This window comes from Neomonachus schauinslandi, chromosome 8 (assembly GCF_002201575.2).
Source record: "Neomonachus schauinslandi chromosome 8, ASM220157v2, whole genome shotgun sequence".
NCBI classification, from domain to species: domain Eukaryota; kingdom Metazoa; phylum Chordata; class Mammalia; order Carnivora; family Phocidae; genus Neomonachus; species Neomonachus schauinslandi.
The window spans coordinates 110291436-110314317 of NC_058410.1; the positions used below are offsets into that span (position 1 = coordinate 110291436).

The following is a 22882-nucleotide window of genomic DNA, read 5'->3' on the forward strand; positions in this document are numbered from 1 at the left end:
TGCCTACTCCTCCCCTAGAACCGGTAAGAAGCCAGATGAACTAAGAGCCGTCAGCTTGGGGATACTAGGCATTTCCATGGTTCTAACCACAAAATAGCCCTGACCCACCAATGGAGATATATTTTATTCACCTCACTCTTTCCAGCTCAATATCAGAGGACAAGGTCCCATTACTGTGGAATCCCTAGCCTCATTTTTAGAAATTCCCTGGAATAAATACTATGATGTAGGACACTTCTGTTATGTTTGTACCTCCTTTATGAAGGCCCCACCCCTCTCCCCAGGATACACCTCCCTGTGCTTAAGAACCAGGCAGGGTCTCCATGCTCCAGGTTAGGTATGCTCTTAGTAATGTCCCATTCCTCTTTTCTCTCAGCTTTCCCACAAGCAGCACCATAGACATAAGGTTTCTAATCCATTTTTAGAAGCTAATGCTGATGGGAACATGCTCATAAAATTTTTTTTAACAAAGACTAATGCAGAATAATGAGAACATCATAATCCCACTCAATGTATAAACAATGATTTTAATTTAATAAACAGTTAAATGTAACATAATCATAAGAATATTGCAGAAGAACCAGTTAGTTTGGATCACTGGACTCTCTTCACAGGGATATATTAAATATTCTTGAGCCAAAAACAACTGGGTAGAAATCCCAGGATTGCCTTCCTTCCTTCCTTCCTTCTTTACTTCTTTCCTTTCTTCCTTCCTTCCTTCTTTCCTTCCCTCTTTTTTAATTTCTTATCTTCTGCCTTTTGGGTGTATTATAGGGTACTTGCAGAATCCCTGTAAAGGAATTCATTGTTTACCTATCATAATATAGTGTAAATATTTTTAATGTCAATAAATATACATTTCACCATTATTTTTTTAAAGAATTGTTTATTTGAGAGAGAGAGAGAGTGGGGGAGGGGCAGAAAGAGAGGGACAGAAAGAGAATCTCAAGCAGACTCTGTGCTGAGTGTGGAGCCAGACACAGGGCTCAATCCCAGGACCCTGAGATCATGACCTGAGCCGAAATCAAGAATCAGACACTTAACTGACTGAGCCACTCAGTCACCCCTCACCATTATTTTAAATAGTTGCTTACTATGTACATAATTATACTATAATTTATTTAACTAATTTGCTAATGTGGGGCATTCTGATTCTTTCTCAACTTCTTTTGCTTTTAATAAAATACCATGCTGGCCAGTGACCTTGTTAAGATCTAAGCAACTGCTGCTCAGTTATTTCTTGCTTATCTATTCACCTATTTACCTCCTCAAAGATTTCTCATAGGTATGTCTCATAGGTATGTATTTTCCTTTAGAAATACATTTCCCAGCATGGTATTTAAATAAATTTAGTAAATTTGCAATAGTATGGTAAGTATAGTGTAGTGTGTAAGTATAGTGTTTAAAAACTTGGATTCTGAAGTCAGCCTGCCTGAGTTTGAATGTCAGCTCTGCCATTTGCTAGCTGTGTGACCTTAGGCAAGATACTTAACTAAGATACCTTAGTTCCTTCACCTACAATAAGAGGATGATAATAGTACTTAACTCATCTAGTTGTTGTGAGGATTAAGGAAATGATATATTCAAACGGTACAGAATAGTATCTAGCATTTAGTACTTGCTCAAGTAATATTAGCTACTGTTAATGATAATTAACTTGCTCTGCCTTTTTATTCACACCTTTTAACTTAAATTTCCACCAAAATGTGGCTGCAGACAAAACTTCATTTTTTGGCAAGAAATATTGGGAGCAGAAAGAGAGGACTAAAGTGGTCTCAAGGGGTAGAACACACGTTAGGAAATACGGTCGATTCTTATTATGTGCTCAGATATCAAACGTTTAATACGGTAGAGTTGCTGGACTAGGCTCCAGGCCATCAGGGGCGTCTCGCTAGTAGTCAAGGTGGTGGCCATAGGCATAGACATCCACCAGTCACCTATCGTCAACCAGGTTATGTGTTCAACACAGGTAGATTATCTGTGATCTTTCCTGTCCATATGAACTAGAACTGAATGACATACATTTATTTTTACTCCTCCCCTAGGATTCTTTTCTCTTCCTTCTTCTCTCCTAGTGAAAGTAGAGAGAAAGTAAAGTTTTTGTTGTTGTTGTTGTTTGTTTACTTGGGCTTTTCTTAAAGAACAGACTTTATTGTACTCATCTGACCTCCTTAGAGAGCCTTTTCTGCAAACAGTTCTTCATTGTCCAGCAGGGTTCTGGCATCTGGGAGACCCCTCAGTGAGAGCAGTGACTAGGTATGAACTTGGGAACTATTTTGGGAGACAGAAAAATGCAGGGAATTGGGGTCAGTCGTTCACTCTTAACTACTAGAAGAGTACAGAAACATCAGAAACATTTGAATAAGGCATTTTTCTGCATTTTAGTTGTTAGATCAAGTCCCCGGTTGATAAGAAAATAAATTCTACAATAAATCAAATGTATGAAGGAAGACCAGGAATTTTTCTTATCTACAGAGGTTCTATGGTCTCAAGCACTGAGAAAAAATTGCACGTCAAAAGCCCTGATCTTCATTCTTAGTTTTGTACCAGATTTAGTTTTGTACTAAAAAGGGTAAAGCAACCTGGTTCTTTCATTTAGGCAGGAGTTCCTGGTCCTCCTTGTAATCCTATGCTATTATTCTTCAGGACAACAGTCTTGATGGAATAGCCAAAGCCCAGTGGGACTGAGTGATGTGTGTGTTGTCACTCAGCTAATTAGCAGGCTTGTATCTTACAATGCTTTCTTTTGTGTGTGTGTGTATGTGTGTGTCTTTTTTTTTTTTTTTTGGACTTTTTTTTACTGTTATGTTAATCACCATACATTACATCATTAGATTTTGATGTAGTGTTCCATGATTCATTGTTTGTGCATAACACCCAGTGCTTCATGCAGAACATGCCCTCTTTAATACCCATCACCAGGCTAAACCATCCCCCCACCCCCCTCCCATCCAGAACCCTCAGTTTGTTTGTCAGAGTCCATTGTCTCTCATGGTTTGTCTCCCCCTCCGATTTCCCCCCCTTCATTCCTCACCTCCTACTATCTTCTTCTTTTTTTTTCTTAACACATATTGCATTATTTGTTTCAGAGATACAGATATGTGATTCAACAGTCTTGCACAATTCACAGCGCTCACCATAGAATATACCCTCCCCAGTGTCTATCACCCAGCCACCCCATTCCTCCCACCCCACCCCCCACTCCAGCAACCCTCAGTTTGTTTCCTGAGATTAAGAATTCCTCATATCAGTGAGGTCATATGATACATGCCTTTCTCTGATTGACATTTCGCTCAGCATAACACCCTCCAGTTCCATCCACATCGTTACAAATGGCAAGTTCTCATTCCTTTTGATGGCTGCATAATATTCCATTATATATGTATACCACTTCTTCTTTATCCATTCATCTGTCGATGGACATCTTGGCTCTTTCCACAGTTTGGCTACTGTGGACATTGCTGCTATAAACATCGGGGTGCACGTACCCCTTTGGATCCCTATATTTGTATCTTTAGGGTAAATACCCAGTAGTGCAATCGAGGATCGTAGGGTAGCTCTATTTTCAACTTTTTGAGGAACCTCCATACTGTTTTCCAGAGTGGTTGCACCAGCTTGCATTCCCACCAACAGCATAGGAGGGTTCCCCTTTCTCCGCATCCCCGCCAACATCTATCATTTCCTGACTTGTTAATTTTAGCCATTCTGACTGGTGTGAGGTGGTATCTCATTGAGGTTTTGATTTGGATTTCCCTGATGCCAAGCGATGTTGAGCACTTTTTTCATGTGTCTGTTGGCCATTTGGATGTCTTCTTTGGAAAAATGTCTGTTCATGTCTTCTGCCCATTTCTTGATTGGATTCTTTGTTCTTTGGGTGTTGAGTTTGATAAGTTCTTTATAGATTTTGGATACTAGCCCTTTATCTGGTATGTCATCTGCAAATATCTTCTCCCATTCTGTCGGTTGTCTTTTGGTTTTGTTGACTGTTTCTTTTGCTGTGCAAAAGCCTTTTATCTTGATGAAGTCCCAATAGTTCATTTTTGCCCTTGCTTCCCTTGCCTTTGGCGATGTTTCTAGGAAGAAGTTGCTGCGGCTGAGGTCGAAGAGGTTGCTGCCTGTGTTCTCCTTTAGGATTTTGATGGACTCCTGTCTCACATTGAGGTCTTTCAACCATTTGGAGTCTATTTTTGTGTGTGGTGGAAGGAAATGCTCCAGTTTCATTCTTCTGCATGTGGCTGTCCAATTTTCCCAACACCATTTGTTGAAGAGACTGTCTTTGTTCCATTGGACATTCTTTCCTGCTTTGTCAAAGATTAGTTGACCCTAGAGTTGAGGGTCCATTTCTGGGCTCTCTATTCTGTTCCATTGATCTATGTGTCTGTTTTTGTGCCAGTACCATACTATCTTGATGATGACAACTTTGTAATAGAGCTGGAAGTCCGGAATTGTGATGCCGCCAGCTTTGCTTTTCTTTTTCAACATTCCTCTGGCTATGCGGGGTCTTTTCTGGTTCCATACAAATTTTAGGATTATTTGTTCCATTTCTTTGAAAAAAGTGGATGGTATTTTGATGGGGATTGCATTGAATGTGTAGATTGCTCTAGGTAGCATTGACATCTTCATAATATTTGTTCTTCCAATCCATGAGCATGGAATGTTTTTCCATTTCTTTGTGTCTTCCTCAATTTGTTTCATGAGTATTTTATAGTTTTCTGAGTACAGATCCTTTGCCTCTTTGGTTAGATTTATTCCTAGGTATCTTATGGTTTTGAGTGCAATTGTAAATGGGATTGACTCCTTAATTTCTCTTTCTTTTGTCTTGTTGTTGGTGTATAGGAATGCCACTGATTTCTGTGCATTGATTTTCTATCCTGCCACATTACTGAATTCCTGTATGAGTTCTAGCAGTTTTGGGGTGGAGTCTTTGGGGTTTTCCACATAAAGTATCATATCATCTGCAAACAGTGAGAGTTTGACTTCTTCTTTGCCGATTTAGATGCCTTTGATTTTTTTTGTTGTCTGATTGCTGTGGCTAGGACTTCTAATACTATGTTGAATAGCAGTGGTGATAGTGGACATCCCTGCTGCGTTCCTGACCTTAGGGGGAAAGCTCTCAGTTTTTGCCCATTGAGAATGATATTCGCTCTAGGTTTTTCATAGATGGCTTTTATGATATTGAGGTATGTACCCTCTATCCCTATACTCTGAAGAGTTTTGATCAAGAAAGGATGCTGTACTTTGTCAAATGCTTTTTCTGCATGTATTGAGAGGATCATATGATTCTTGTTCTTTCTTTTGTTAATGTATTGTATCACATTGATTGATTTGCAGATGTTGAACCAACCTTGCAGCCCAGGGATAAATCCGACTTGGTCGTGGTGAATAAACCTTTTAATGTACTGTTGGATCCTATTGGCTAGTATTTTGGTGAGAATTTTTGCATCCATGTTCATCAAGGATATTGGTCTGTAATTCTCCTTTTTGATGGGGTCTTTGTCTGGTTTGGGGATCAAGGTAATGGTGGCCTCATAAAATGAGTTTGGAAGTTTTCCTTCCATTTCTATTTTTTGGAACAGTTTCAGAAGAATAGGTATTAATTCTTCTTGAAATGTTTGGTAGAATTCCCCTGGGAAGCCATCTGGCCCTGGGCTTTTGTTTGTAGGGAGATTTTTGATGACTGCTTCAATTTCCCTAGTGGTTATAGGTCTGTTCAGGTTTTCTATTTCTTCCTGGTTCGGTTGTGGTAGTTGATACATCTCTAAGAATGCCTCCATTTCTTCCAGGTTATCTAATTTGCTGGCATAGAGTTGCTCATAATATGTTCTTATCATTGTTTGTATTTCTTTGGTGTTGGTTGTGATCTCTCCTCTTTCAGTCATGATTTTGTTGATTTGGGTCATTTCTCTTTTCTTTTTGATAAGTCTGGCCAGGGGTTTATCAATCTTGTTAATTCTTTCAAAGAACCAGCTCCTAGTTTCGTTGATCTGTTCTACTGTTCTTTTAGTTTCTATTTCATTGATTTCTACTCTGATCTTTATTATTTCTCTTCTCCTGCTGGGTTTAGGCTTTATTTGCTGTTCTTTCTCCAGCTCCTTTAGGGGTAGGGTTAGGTTGTGTATTTGAGACCTTTCTTGTTTCTTCAGAAAGGCTTGTATTGCTATATACTTTCCTCTTAGGACTGCCTTTGCTGCATCCCAAAGATTTTGAACAGTTGTGTTTTCATTTTCATCTGTTTCCATGAATTTTTTTAACTCTGCTTTAATTTCCTGGTTGACCCATTCATTCTTTAGTAGGATGCTCTTTAGCCTCCATGTATTTGAGTTCCCTCTGACTTTCCTCTTGTGATTGAGTTCTAGTTTCAAAGCATTGTGGTCTGAAAATAGGTAGGGAATGATCCCAGTCTTTTGGTACTGGTTGAGACCTGATTTATGACCTAGGATATGATCTATTCTGGAGAATGTTCCATGGGCACTAGAGAAGAATGTGTATTCCATTGCTTTGGGATGGACAGTTGTGAATATGTCTGTGAAGACCATTTGGTCCAGCGTGTCCTTTAAAGTCTTTATTTCCTTGTTGATCTTTTGCTTAGATGATCTGTCCATTTCAGTGAGGGGGGTGTTAAAGTCCCCCACTATTATTGCATTGTTGTCAATGTGTTTCTTTGCTTTTGTTATTAATTGGCTTATATAATTGGCTGCTCCCATGTTAGGGGCATAGATATTTACAATTGTTAGTTCTTCTTATTAGTAGACCCTTTAAGTAGGATACAGTGTCCTTCCTCATCTCTTATTACAGTCTTTGGTTTAAAATCTAATTTGTCTGATACGAGGATTGCCACCCCAGCTTTCTTTTGGTGTCCATTAGCATGGTAAATGGTATTCCACCCCCTCACTTTCAATCTTGGAGTGTCTTTGGGTCTCAAATGAGTCTTGTTTTTTAATGCAATCTGAGAGCCTGTGTCTTTTGATTGGGGCATTTAGCCCATTTACATTCAGGGTAACTATTGAAAGATAGGAATTTAGTGCCTGTAAGGTGACTGTTACTGTATATTGTCTGTGTTCCTTTCTGGTCTATGTTGCTTTTAGGCTCTCTCTTTGCTTAGAGGACCCCTTTCAATATTTCTTTCTTACAATGCTTTCTTATGGACTAGGATTCCACTTTAGCCCTCCCTCATGGGATATTTCCTAGAATATATGCTTTCTGATCAAACTATACTGAAGAAATTGTCTTCTAAAGAAATAGGAAGAAGGAAAAATGGATTAACATAGCTTCTAACCTAATAGTGTCTGTTGAAAATATTATGGACACTGAAAACCACAAAATGTTTTTACTCCAAAAAATGGGTATATCCTAGAACTCGTAGGGATTTTAAGAGTTCCAGAATTTCTGGGAAAAGTATTCAAGGAAAATACAAGTGGATACAATTTTTTGAAGCCTCATTAAATGGGAATTGTAGATCCAGTCCTCCTCATAGTTTACCGAGGAAAGTAGCAACTATGAATATGTCACCTCAATGTTCCTCATGAGAGGATCAGTACACCCATGCCTTGGAATATTATATGGCTATTAAAATGAAATACATAATAATGAAATACATTAATGCATTAAAAATGAAATGACATGGAATATCTCTGATAAATTGTTTAGAAAAATAATGGTGAGAATACTATTCAGAATGTGATCTCTCAATTTTGTAAAGACAAACACAAAACCTATAAACATAAGGATATAGGTGTCTGCTTGGTTAAAAGCTAGATGAAAATATTTCAACTGTTAGCAGTGGATCTCCCAAGCTATTGAGAGTGAGTAGAGGAGATGTGAGTGGTAGCATGGTGTAGGGGAGAGGGGGACAGAGAGGCACATTTACTTTTGAATTTATTCATATCTGTGTTGTTTGGAATTGTTCTCATAACATGTATTTTTATAATATATGAAAAGCCATAAAAAATCTTTGTATCAGAAATTAATCTCTCTGTGTCTGGTGGTTTGAAGCTCTATTCTACAAAGAAACATGGTATCAATCAGCAAATAGTGCAAATAACAAGCATTCCTCCACCTGAAGAAACTCCTTAAACAATGTAAATTGAAAGACGGGGGAAAGGTGGCGGAGGAGTAGGGGACCCTATTTCAACTGGTCCCCGGAATTGAGCTGGATATCTACCAGACCACTCTGAGCACCCACGAAACCAGCCTCAGATGTAAGAAGATCTGATCTCTACAAACAGAGTATCGCAGGCGGTTGGTTTTGAGGTATGAAGCGGAGAGCCCTGGTTCTGTGGACAGATATCGGAGGATAAACGGAGGCAGGAGGGTGCCTGGACGTGGGGATCCTACACCGCCGGTGAGTGGCCACCTCGCGCTCTGCGGATGGGCACAGACTCCCAGACCTGTAGCATCGGGAAGGGACTTTAGGGCAGCCCCCGGGGCGGAGGACCAGACTGGCGGGGTCGCGCACACGCAAACCACAGGCGCCCGGACAGAAACCCGGAGCGACGGTCGCACGCACGCGAACTGCAGCCTCTGAGACGGAAACCGGGTGCACCGGGGTCCCGCTGGTGAACTGCAACCTCCGGTTTGGAAACCCTGAGCGGCAGAGTCGTGCAGATGCGAACTGCAGTCCCTGGGACAGGACCCCAAGCGGCGGAGCCGCGCACGCGTGCGCGCGCATGCACGCACATGCAAACTGAGAGCATCTGGTGGTTTTAGAAGCACAAAAGGCAGAGACATGACCCGACCTGGAGGCAGGACTGGGAGCACTGCGGAGGGGCGCACAACCCAGGACGGTGCAGTTTATAGCAGCACAGACAGAAACAGAGACCGTGTGGCCTGGAGAGCTCACTGAAGAACAGACTGAGGTCTCTCTGCTCTGAGGCAGAGGGTTGGAAACGGTCTCTTCTGCTCTGACTCACGGAAGAAACGTGGAAAGCCACCAGGGAAAGGCGCCGGAGAACAAAAGCCCCAAAGACTGATTCCCACTGAGCCCATCCCCCACCACAGGGGCGCAGGGCAACTCTGCCCAAACAGGGTTGCCTGAGTAACAGCGTGGCAGGCCCCTCCCACAGAAGACAGGCTGGGTAAACAAGAGGCCAGCAACCCTAAGGTCCCAAGAAAACAGGTGCATGTTGCTTGGGGTCTGGTCAATAATTTGGACTCTATACATTCCCTCAAACACCCATCAACAGAATGACTAGGAGGAGGAGCCCCCAAAACAGAAAAGACTCAGAGATTATGACTTCTGCTGCAGATTTACAAATGGATGCAGATATAACCAAGATGTTGGAGATGGAATTCAGGCTAGCAATTGTGAAGACAATGGCTAGAATGGAGAAATCAATTAATGGCAACATAGAGTCTCTAAGGGCAGAAATAAAAGGTGAATTGGCAGAACTTAAAAATGCTATCAGTGAGATCCAATCCAATCTAGATAATCTAACAGCTAGGGTAACTGAGACAGAAGAGAGAATAAGCGATCTGGAAGTCAGTATAATAGATAAAAAGGGAAAAGAGGAGGCCAGGGAAAAACAACTCAGAATCCATGAAAATAGAATCAGAGAAATAAGTGACACCATGAGGCATTCTAATGTCAGAATCATTGGAATCCCGGAGGGAGTGGAGAGAGAGAGAGGGCTAGAAGATGTATTTGAGCAAATCGTAGCTGAGAACTTCCCTAATCTGGGGAATGAAACAAACATTTGAGTCCTAGAGGCAGAGAGGACCCCTCCTCAGATCAAGGAAAACAGGCCAACACCCCGGCATGTAATAGTACAACTTGCAAATCTTAGAACCAAGGAAACCATCTTAAGGGCAGTTAGGGGGAAGAGATTCCTTACGTACAGAGGGAGGAACATCAGAATAACATCAGGCCTATCCACAGAGACCTGGCAAGCCAGAAAGGCCTGGCAAGACATATTCGGGGTACTAAATGAGAAGAACATGCAGCCAAGTATACTTTATCCGGCAAGGCTTTCATTTAGAATGGATGGAGAGATGCAGAGCTTCCACGACCGGCAGAAGTTGAAAGAATATGTGACCACTAAGCTGGCCCTGCAAGAAATATTAAGGGGGGCTCTATAATAGGAGAAAGACCCCAAGAGTGATCTACAACAGAAATTTACAGGGACAATCTATAAAAAGAACGTCTTCACAGGCAACATGATGACAATTAATTCATATCTTTCAATAATTACTGTCAACGTGAATGGCCTAAATGCTCCCATAAAATGGCACAGGGTTGCAGATTGGATAAAAAGGCAGGACCCATCCATATGCTGTCTACAAGAGACTCATTTGGAACCTAAAGATACATCCAGACTGAAAGTGAAGGGATGGAGATCTATCTTCCATGCCAGCGGACCTCAAAAGAAAGCTGGGGTAGCAATTCTTGTGTCAGACAAATTAGATTTTAAACTAAAGTCTGTAATAGACACAGAAGGACACTATATCATTCTTAAAGGGTCTATCCAACAAGAAGATCTAATAATTGTAAATATCTATGCCCCCAACATGGGAGCAGCCATCTACATAAGCCAACTGTTAACCAAAATAAAGAGTCATATTGATAACAATACATTAATTCTAGGAGACCTCAATACTCCACTCTCAGCAATGGACAGATCATCTAAGCAGAAAATCAACAAGGAAACAAGAGCTTTGAATGATACATTGGACCAGATGGACCTCATAGATATTTACAGAACATTCCACCCTAAAACAACAGAATACACATTCTTCTCAAGCTCACATGGAACTTTCTCCAGAATGGACCATATACTGGGTCACAAATCAGGTCTCAATCGATACCAAAAGATTGAGATTATTCCCTGCATATTCTCAGACCACAATGCTCTAAAACTGGAGCATTGAATCACAATCACAAGAAAAAATTTGGCAGAAATTCAAACACTTGGAAGCTAAAGACCACTCTGCTCAAGAATGTTTGGGTCAACCAAGAAATCAAAGAAGAACTTAAACAATTCATGGAAATCAATGAGAACGAAAACACATCGGTCCAAAACCTATGGGATACTGCAAAGGCGGTCCTAAGGGGGAAATATATAGCCATCCAAGCCTCACTCAAAAAAATAGAAAAATCCCGAATTCACCAACTAACTCTACACCTTAAAGAACTAGAGAAAAAGCAACAAACGATGCCTAAGCCACGCACTAGAAGAGAAATAATTAGAATTAGAGCAAAAATCAATGAATTAGAAACCAGAAACACAGTAGATCAGATCAATGAAACTAGAAGTTGGTTCTTTGAAAGAATTAATAAGATTGATAAACCACTGGCCAGACTTATCCAAAAGAAGAGAGAAAGGACCCAAATTAATAAAATTATGAATGAAAGGGGAGAGATCACGACCAACACCAAGGAAATAGAAACAATTATTAGAAATTATTATCAACAACTATATGCCAATAAACTGAGCAATCTGGATGAAATGGAGGCCTTCCTGGAAACCTATAAGCTGCCAAGACTGAAACAGGAAGAAATGGACAACCTGAATAGGCCAATAACCAGTAACGAGATTGAAGCAGTGATCAAAAACCTCCCAAAACACAAGAGTCCAGGGCCTGATGGATTCCCTGGGGAATTCTACCAAACATTCAAAGGAGAAATAATACCTATTCTACTGAAGCTGTTTCAAAAAATAGAAACAGAAGGAAAACTTCCAAACTCATTCTATGAGGCCAGCATTACCTTAATCCCCAAACCAGGCAAAGACCCCATCAAAAAGGAGAATTTCAGACCGATATCCCTGATGAATATGGATTCCAAAATCCTCCACAAAATCCTAGCTAATAGGATCCAACAATACATTAAAAGGATCATCCACCATGACCAAGTGGGATTTATCCCCGGGATGCAAGGGTGGTTCAACATTCGCAAATCAATCAATGTGATAGAACACATTAATAAGAGGAGGGAGAAGAACCATATGGTCCTCTCAATTGATGCAGAAAAAGCATTTGACAAAATACAACATCCTTTTCTGATTAAAACTCTTCAGAGTATAGGGATAGAGGCAACATTCCTCAAGCTCATAAAATCCATCTATGAAAAACCCACAGCGAATATCATCCTCTATGGGGAAAAGCTGAGAGCCTTTCCCTTAAGATCAGGAACACGTCAAGGGTGCCCACTCTCACCACTGTTGTTCAACATAGTACTAGAAGTCCTAGCAACAGCAATCAGACAACAAAAAGAAATAAAAGGTATTCAAATTGGCAAAGAAGTCAAACTCTCTCTTTTCACAGATGACATGATACTTTATGTGGAAAACCCAAAAGACTCCACCCCCAAATTACTAGAACTCATCCAGCAATTCAGTAATGTGGCAGGATACAAAATCAATGCACAGAAATCAGTTGCTTTCTAATACACTAACAATGCAACTGTAGAAAGAGAAATTAAAGAAACGATTCCATTTACAATAGCACCAAAAATCATAAGATACCTCGGAATAAACCTAACCAAAGAGGTAAAGGATTTATACTGTAGGAACTACAAAACACTCATGAAAGAAATTGAAGAAGACACAAAAAGATGGAAAAATATTCCAAGTTCATGATCGGAAGAATAAACATTGTTAAAATGTCTATGGTACCCAGAGCAATCTATACCTTCAATGCCATCCTGATCAAAATTCCAATGACATTTTTCAAAGTGCTGGAACAAATAATCCTAAAATTTGTATGGAATCAGAAAAGACCCCAAATTGCCAAGGAAATGTTGAAAAGGAAAAACAAAGCTGAGGGCATCACGTTGCCCGATTTCAAGCTATATTACAAAACAGTGATCACCAAGACAGCATGGTACTGGCACAAAAACAGACATACAGACCAAAGGAACAGAATAGAGAACCCAGATATGGACCCTCAACTCTATGGTCAAATAATCTTTGACAAAGCAGGAAAAAACATGCAATGGAAAAAAGACAGTCTCTTCGATAAATGGTGCTGGGAAAATTGGACAGCCACATGCAGAAGAATGAAACTCGACCATTCTCTAACACCATTCACAAAGATAAACTCAAAGTGGATGAAAGACCTCAATGTGAGACAGGAATCCATCAAAATCCTAGAGGAGAACATAGGCAGTAACCTCTTTGACATCGGCCACAGCAACTTCTTTCAAGATACATCTCCAAAAGCTAGTGAAACAAAAGCAAAAATGAACTTTTGGGACTTCATCAAGATAAAAAGCTTCTGCACAGCAAAGGAAACAGTCAACAAAACAAAGAGGCAACCCACAGAATGGGAGAAGATGTTTGCAAATGACACTACAGATAAAGGGCTGGTATCCAAGATCTATAAAGAACTTCTCAAACTCAACACCCAAAAAACAAATAATCAAGTCAAAAAGTGGGCAGAAGAGATGAACAGACACTTCTCTGAAGAAGACCTACAAATGGCCAGCAGACACATGAAAAATGTTCATCATCATTAGCCATCAGGGAAATCCAAATCAAAACCACACTGAGATACCACCTTACACCAGTTATACTGGCAAAAATGGACAGGGAAAGAAACAACAAATGTTGGAGAGGTTGTGGAGAAAGGGGAACCCTCTTACACTGTTGGTGGGAATGCAAGTTGGTACAGCCACTTTGGAAAACACTGTGGAGGTTCCTCAAAAATTTAAAAATAGAGCTACCCTATGAGCCAGCAATTGCACTACTGGGTATTTACCCCAAAGACACAGATGTAGTGAAAAGAAGGGCCATATGCACCCCAATGTTCATAGCAACAATGTCCGCAATAGCCAAACTGTGGAAAGAGCCGAGATGCCCTTCAACGGATGAATGGATAAAGAAGATGTGGTCCATATATACAATGGAATATTACTCAGCCATCAGAAAAGATGAATACCCAACTTTTACATCAACATGGATGGGACTGGAGGAGATTATGCTAAGTGAAATAATTCAAGCAGAGAAAGTCAATTATCATATGGTTTCACTTATTTGTGGAACATAAGGAATAACATGGAGGACATTAAGAGAAGGAAGGGAAAAATGGGCAGGGGGAATTGGAGGGAGAGATGAACCATGAGAGACTATGGACCTGAGAAACAAACAGGGTTTTAGAGGGGAGGAGGGAGGGGGGATTGGTTAGCCCGGTGATGGGTATTAAGGAGGGCACATACTGCATGGAGCACTGGGTGTTATACGAAAACAATGGATCATGGATCACTACATCAAAAACTAATGATGTATTGTATGGTGACTAACATAACATAATAAAATAAATAAATAAATAAACAATAATAATTGTCTCACACTTGTAAATATCAGCTGTCACATGTCACAGATTATAGGAAGAGATAAAAATGAAGTCCAAAGCTGCTCTAGATGGAAATCATTACATCTAGCTGGAGTGGGCTAACAGTGACAGCGGAAGGGAAATCTGTACAGGTAAAAAAGATGCTGAAAGTATGCAAATATTTTCATAATGTGAGAAAGATGGGGTGCCTGGGTGGCTCAGTCGGTTAAGCATCTGCCTTCAGCTCAGGTCATGATCCCAGAGTCCTGGGAGCAAGACTGCAACGAGGTGGTTGGAGCTAAAGGGTATAATGCTAAGTGAAGTAAGTCAAAGAAAGATAAATACCATATGATTCCACTTCTATTGGAATTTACGATACAAAACAAATGAGCAAAGTGGGAAAAACAGGCAAACCAAGAAGCAGACTCAACTATAGAGAATAAACCGATAGTTACCAGAGGAGAGGTGGGTGGAGGGATGGGTGAAATAGGTGATGGAGATTAAGGAGGGCACTTGTAGTGATGAGCACCAGGTGATGTAGTGAAGTATGGAATCACTATATTGTCCACCTGAAATTAGTATTAACTAACTGGAATTTCAATAAAAACATAAAAAAAAAATAAGTCAACCAGGGATGATTAGCAGGATTGTGGAGCATCACTGAGGTCCAAACTGTTGAGGCATGGCATGAATCTTTAATGAAACTAATAAAAAGAAAACTTTTGCATTACTTTTTCTGGCACTGTGGCAACTAGGCATAGAGGCATGGAAATTCAGCTTCATGACAATGCATGTTTTGTAGAAATCAAATGATTCCTCAGTTGAAAGCTGTGTGTGAAAATTTATCGGGAAGTGAGAAGCAAGATGGCGGAGGAGTAGGAGACCTAAATTTTGTCTGGTCCCAGGAATTCAGCTAGATAGGGATCAAACCATTCTGAACACCTACGAACTCAACAGAAGATCGAAGAAAAGAGTAGCAGCAACTCTCTGAACAGAAAAGCGACCACTTTTGGGAAGGTAGGACATGCAGAGAAGTGAATCCAAGGTGATATTCAGGAAGATAGACAGCGGGGGAGGGAGCCTCTGTCAGCCGCTATCAGCAAGTGATAGAGCAGCAGAGCACAAAATTGGAACTTTTAGAAGTCTGCTCCACTGAGGGACGTCGCTCCAGTGGCTAAGCGGGGGGTGGAACCCTCACTGGGACAGTGTGGTCTCAGGACCCTTGGGGTCACAGGAAGACCAGGGGTGACTGAGTGCAGCAGAGCTCCCAGGTATTGGAGTGGGAAGCCGGCGGCAGAGACAGAGCCAAGGAGTGGGCTCTCAGCTGGGGGTTGCCATAAACTGTGATCTGTGGCACAGTCAGGTTACTGCTCCTCCAGTAGGGACCCAACAAGCTGCAGATCCAGGGAGACTCCCCTTCCTCCCCTGGGAGAACCGGCGCAGGAGCGCACCGCAGGGATCTGCTGGGTTTGGAGACTCCACACGGGGTCGGGTGCGAGAGATAGAAATGCTCAGTCACAGCCGGGTGAGCACGGAGTGTGGCCGGAGACCGGGGAGACGGGAGTGATTGACTGCTTTTCTCTGGGGGCGCACTGAGGAATGGGGCCCCGAGTTCTCGGCTCCTTTGGGGTGGAGATTGGGAAGCCGCCATTTTCACTCTCGTCCTCCAAAGCTGTACGGAGAGCTTGCAGGGAACAAAAGCTCCCGAGAGCAAACCCCTCCAGATTACTTAGCCCGGACCTGGCAAGGGCGGGGCAATTCTGCCTCCAGCAAAGACATTTGGGAACCACAGCAACAGGCCCCTCCCCCAGAAGATCAGCAAGAACAGCCAGCAAAGACCAAGTTTACCAATCAATAAGAACAGCAGAACTCCAGCGCTAGGGGAATACAGCACATAGAATTCATGGCTTTTTTGCCCTGATTCTTTAGTCTTTCAAAGTTAATTTTTTTTATTTTCTTTTTTTCGTTTTCTTTTTTTTTGAATTTTTCTTTTTCCCTGTTTCAACCAACTTCTTGTCAATCCCTTTTTTAAAAATCTTTTTTATTTTTCATTTTTAGAGTCATATTCAATCCCTTCATAGTAGTTAACCTTATTTTTGGTATATATATATATATATAATTTGTTCTCTCTTTAAAATTTTGGGATACAGTTTCTTCTAACAGACTAAAATATACCCTAAATCTCTAGTGTATGGCTTTGTTCTAGTCTCCTGCCTGATCACATTCTCTCCCATTTTTTTTTAATTCCTCTTCTTTCTTTTTTCAACCAACTTCTTATCTTATCAATTCCTTTTATAAAAATCTTTTATAATTTTCATCATTATAGTCGTATTCCATCCCTTCATCATATTTACCCTTCTTTTTATACGTTTATAAGTTTTTCTTTCTTTAAAATTTTGGGAGGCAGTTTCTTCTAACAGACCAAAATATGCCCAAAATCTAGTGTGTGGCACTGATCTATGCACCAGCCTTATCATATTTGATCATATTCTTTTTTTTTTAATCTTTTTCTTTTTTCTTTTTTCTTTCTTTCCCTTTCTTGTCCCCTGGTTTCAGGTCTCTTCTGATTTGTTTAGTGTATATTTCTCTGGGGTCTTTTTTACCCTGTTAGCATTTTGTTCTCCTATTCATCTGTTCTCCTCTGGTCAAAATGACAAGATGGAAAAAAATCACCTCAACAAAAAGAACAAGAGGTAGTACCAACTGCCAGGGACCTACTCAATATGGACATTAGTACAATGTCGGATTGAGAGTTCAGAATCATTACTTTAAAGATACTAGCTGGGCTTGAAAAAAGCATGGAATTTATTAGAGAAACCCTTTCTGGAGAAATAAAAGAACTAAAATCTAACCAAGTTGAAATCAAAAAGGCTATTAATGAGGTGTGATAAAAAATGGAGGCTTTAACTGAATGGAACACTGGGTGTTATATGCAAACAATGAAGAATGGAACACTACATCAAATACTAATGTTGTAATGTATGATGATTAACATAACAATAAAAAATATTTTTAAAAATGGAGGCTCTAACTGCTAGGATAAATAAGGCAGAAAAGAGAATTAGTGATATAGAAGACCAAATGATGGAAAATAAAGAAGCTGAGAAAAAGATAAACAACTACTGGATCACGAGGGCAGAATTCGAGACATAAGCAATATCATAAGATGAAACAATATAAGAATAATTGGGATCCCAGAAGAAGAAGAAAGAGAGGGGGGGGGCAGAAGGTATATTGGAGCAAATTATAGCAGAGAACTTCCCTAATTTGGGGAAGGAAACAGGCATCAAAATCCAGAAGGTACAGAGAACCCCCCTCAAAATCAATGAAAATAGGTCAACACCCCGAATCTAATAGTAAAACTTAGGAGTCTCAGGGACAAAGAGAAAATCCTGAAAGCAGTTCAGGATGAGGTCTGTAACCTAGAGTGGTAGAAACATTACATTGGCAACAGACCTATCCACAGAGACCTGGCAGGCCAGAAAGGACTGGCAGGATATATTCAGAGCACTAAATGAGAAAAATATGCAGCCAAGAATACTATATCCATCTAGGCTGTCAATGAAAATAGAAGGAGATAAAAAGCTTCCAGGACAAACAAAAACTAAAGGAATTTGCAAACACGAGATTTCAAGAAATCTTGAAAGGGGTACTCTAAGCAAAGAGAGAGCCTAAAAGCAACATCGATCAGAAAGGAACACAGACAATATACAGTAACAATCACCTTACAGGCAATACAATGGCACTACTAAATTCCTATCTTTCAATAGTTACCCTGAATGTAAATGGGCTAAATGCCCCAATCAAAAGATGCGGGGTATCAGATTGGATAAAAAAGCAAAACCCATTGATATGCTGTCGGCAAGAGACTCATTTTAGACCCAAAGACACCTCCAGATTGAAAGTGAGGGGGTGGAAAACCATTTACCATGCTAATGGACACCAAAAGAAAGCTGGCGTGGCAATCCTTGTATCAGACAAATTAGATTTTAAACCAAAGACTGTAATAAGAGATGAGGAAGGACACTATATCCTACTTAAAGGGTCTATCCAACAAGATCTAACAATTGTAAATATCTATACCCCTAACGTGGAAGCAGCCAATTATATAAGGCAATTAATAACAAAAGCAAAGAAACACATTGACAACAATGCAATAATAGTGGGGGACTTTAACACCCCCTCTCACTGAAATGGACAGATCATCTAAGCAAAAGATCAACAAGGAAACAAAGACTTTAAATGACACACTGGACCAAATGGACTTCACAGACATATTCACAACTTTCCCTCCAAAAGCAACGGAATACACATTCTTCTCTAGTGCCCATGGAACATTCTCCAGAATAGATCACATCCTAGGTCATAAATCAGGTCTCAACCAGTACCAAAAGATTGGGATCATTCCCTACATATTTTTGGACCACAATGCTTTGAAACTAGAACTCAATCACAAGAGGAAAGTCGGAAAGAACTCAAATACATGGAGGCTAAAGAGCATCCTACTAAAGAATGAATGGGTCAACCAGGAAATTAAAGAAGAGTTAAAAAAAATTCATGGAAACAGATGAAAATGAAAACACAACTGTTCAAAATCTTTGGGATGCAGCAAAGGCAGTCCTAAGAGGGAAGTGTATAGCAATGCAAGCCTTTCTCGAGAAACAGGAAAGGTCTCAAATACACAACCTAACCCTACACTGCAAATAAAGCCTAAACCCAGCAGGAGAAGAGAAATAATAAAGATCAGAGCAGAAATCAATGAAATAGAAACTAAAAGAACAGTAGAACAGATCAACGAAACTAGGAGCTGGTTCTTTGAAAGAATTAAGAAGATTGATAAACCCCTGGCCAGACTTATCTAAAAGAAAAGAGAAATGACCCAAATCAACAAAATCATGAATAAAAGAGGGGAGATCACAACCAACACCAAAGAAATACAAACAATTATAAGAACATATTATGAGCAACTCTATGCCAGCAAATTAGATAACCTGGAAGAAATGGATGCATTCCTAGAGATGTATCAACTTCCAAGGAAGAAATAGAAAAGCTGAACAAACCTATAACTACTAGGGAAATTGAAGCAGTCATCAAAAATCTTCCAACAAACAAAAGCCCAGGGCCAGATGGCTTCCCAGGGGAGTTCTACCAAACATTTCAAGAAGAATTAATACCTATTCTTCTGAAACTGTTCCAAAAAATAGAAATGGAAGGAAAACTTCCAAACTCATTTTATGAGGCCACCATTACCTTGATCCCCAAACCAGACAAAGACCCCATCAAAAAGGAGAATTACAGACCAATATCCTTGATGAACATGGATGCAAAAATTCTCACCAAAATACTAGCCGATAGGATCCAACAGTACATTAAAAGGATTATTCACCACAACCAAGTGAGATTTATCCCTGGGCTGTAAGGTTGGTTCAACATCTGCAAATCAATCAACGTGATACAATACATTAATAAAAGAAAGAACAAGAACCATATGATCCTCTCAATAGATGCAGAAAAAGCATTTGACATAGTACAACATCTTTCTTGATTAAAACTCATCAGAGTATAGGGATAGAGGGTACATACCTCAATATCATAAAAGCCATCTGTGAAAAACCCACAGTGAATATCCTACTCAATGGGGAAAAACTGAGAGCTTTCCCCCTAAGGTCAGGAACGTGGCAGGGATGTCCACTATCACCACTGCTACTCAACATCGTATTAGAAGTCCTAGCCACAGCAATCAGACAACAAAAAAAATCAAAGGCATCTAAATCGGCAAAGAAGAAGTCAAACTCTCACTGTTTGCAGATGATATGATACCTTATGTGGAAAACCCAAAAGACTCCACCCCAAAACTGCTAGAACTCATACAGGAATTCAGTAAGGTGGCAGGATATAAAATCAATGCACAGAAATCAGTGTCATTCCTATACGCCAACAACAAGACAAAAGAAAGAGAAATTAAGGAGTCGATCCCATTTACAATTGCACCCAAAACCATAAGATACCTAGGAATAAATCTAACCAAAGAGGCAAAGGATCTGTACTCAGAAAACTATAAAATACTCATGAAACAAATTGAGGAAGACACAAAGAAATGGAAAAACCTTCCATGCTCATGGATTGCAAGAACAAATATTGTGAAGATGTCAATGCTACCTAGAGCAATCCACACATTCAATGCAATCCCCATCAAAATATCACCCACTTTTTTCAAAGAAATGGAACAAATAATCCTAAAATTTGTATGGAACCAGAAAAGACCCCGCATGGCCAGAGGAATGTTGAAAAAGAAAAGCAAAGCCGGCGGCATCACAATTCCGGACTTCCAGCTCTATTACAAAGCTGTCATCATCAAGACAGTATGGTACTGGCACATAAACAGACACATAGATCAATGGAACAGAATAGAGAGCCCAGAAATGGACCCTCAACTCTAGGGTCAACTAATCTTTGACAAAGCAGGAAAGAATGTCCAATGGAAAAAAGACAGTCTCTTCAACAAATGGTGTTGGGAAAATTGGACAGCCACATGCAGAAGAATGAAACTGGAGCATTTCCTTCCACCACACACAAAAATAGACTCCAAATGGTTGAAAGACCTCAATGTGAGACAGGAGTCCATCAAAATCCTAAAGGAGAACACAGGCAGCAACCTCTTTGACCTCAGCCGAAGCAACTTCTTCCTAGAAACATCGCCAAAGGCAAAGGAAGCAAGGGCAAAGATGAACTATTGGGACTTCATCAAGATAAAAAGCTTTTGCACAGCAAAAGAAACAGTCAGTGAAACCAAAAGACACCTGACAGAATGGGAGAAGATATTTGCAGATGACATATCAGACAAAGGGCTAGTATCCAAAATCTATAAAGAACTTATCAAACTCAACACCCAAAGAACAAATGATCTAATCAAGAAATGGGCAGAAGACGTGAACAGACACTTTTCCAAAGAAGACATCCAAATGGCCAACAGACACATGAAAGAGTGCTCAACATCACTCGGCATCAGGGAAATCCAAATCAAAACCTCAATGAGATACCACCTCACACCAGTCAGAATGGCTAAAATTAACAAGTCAGGAAATGACAGATGTTGGCAGGGATGTGGAGAAAGGGGAACCCTCCTACACTGTTGGTGGGAATGCAAGCTGGTGCAGCCACTCTGGAAAACAGTATGGAGGTTCCTCAAAAATTTGAAAATAGAGCTATCCTATGATCCAGCAATTGCACTACTGGGTATTTACCCCAAAGATACAAATGTAGGGATCCAAAGGGGTACGTGCACCCCAATGTTTATAGCAGCAATGTCCACAGTAGCCAAACTGTGGAAAGAGCCAAGATGTCCATTTACAGATGAATGGATAAAGAAGAGGTGGTATATATATACAATGGAATATTATGCAGCCATCAAAAAGAATGAGAACTTGCCCTTTGCAATGATGTGGATGGAACTGGAGGGTATTATGCTGAGCGAAATAAGTCAGTCAGAGAAAGACGTGTATCATATGATCTCACTGATATGAGGAATTCTTAATCTCAGGAAACAAACTGAGGGTTGCTGGAGTGGTGGGGGGTGGGAGCCATGGGTGGCTGGGTGATAGACATTGGGGTGGGTATGTGCTTTGGTGAGTGCTGTGCATTGTGTAAGACTCTTCAATCACAGACCTGTACCTCCTAAACAAATAATACACTATATGTTAAAAGAAGAAGAAGATAGTAGGAAGGTAAAAATGAAGGGGCGGAAGCTAGAGGGGGAGACGAACCATGAGAGACTATGGACTCTGAGAAAAAACTGAGGGTTCTAGAGGAGAGGGGAGTGGGGGGATTGGTTAGCCTGTTGATGGGTATTAAAGAGGGCATGTACTGAATGGAGCACTGGGTGTTATATGCAAATAATGAATCATGGAACACTACATCAAAAACTAATGATGTATTGTGATTAACATAACATAATAAAAAGATAAGAAAATTTATTGGAAAGTAGTCTAATAATTGCATCATTTCAGATTTCACTTTGTCAATATGTTTCTTTCCCTTTAATTTTTAGTTAAATCAGTTAACTATATTTCCATAAAGAAGTGGGAAAATATCCTGTACTTTGAATGTTAACCAACCAAATAATGCCATTAGAATTTCTAAAGTTTCTAGCTCATCGTTGCTTCTCATACATTATGTATTTTTAGGCTGGAAAAACTAATAACATCCTTTTTGGAAGACCAAGATCCAGAAAGTAGACTAGAGGTTGGCACTGATATGCGTAAAATTCATCACTGTTTCCATCATTTAAAGGTAAAGTTCAGCATTTCCTCTAGTAGAAGGCATTGTCTGCCATGTTGAAACTGCAATGAAGTTTGTCTAGTTGACCAACTCTTAAAAGGCTAGGATCCAGCTTCACATGTCCAGAATGTTATGATCTTCCAACCAGGCTGGGATTATTCCGGAATTTCTTCAAAGGTTGTATCTTACCTGCCAGTGAATAAGCTCAGACCATAGACTTGTAATTCTTTTGCCAGGAATCTCTAACTTGTACACAGAATAATTCCGTGTTCAAAAACCATTTATTTTCAACATATATCAAGAAAATTGTGTCCTGCGTTTTTCCCAGCTGTTTAGATTT

The 22882-nt window shown here is 40.2% G+C and overlaps 1 protein-coding gene across 1 annotated transcript in view; it reads left to right on the plus strand.

Annotated features, from left to right (window-relative positions):
- KIF6 (kinesin family member 6) overlaps positions 1-22882 on the plus strand; it is a 430038-nt gene that overhangs the window by 190888 nt on the left and 216268 nt on the right. The window contains exon 11 of the mRNA XM_044917220.1: positions 22449-22554. Coding sequence (XP_044773155.1) covers positions 22449-22554 — 106 coding nt within the window. The remainder of the gene's footprint in view (positions 1-22448; positions 22555-22882) is intronic.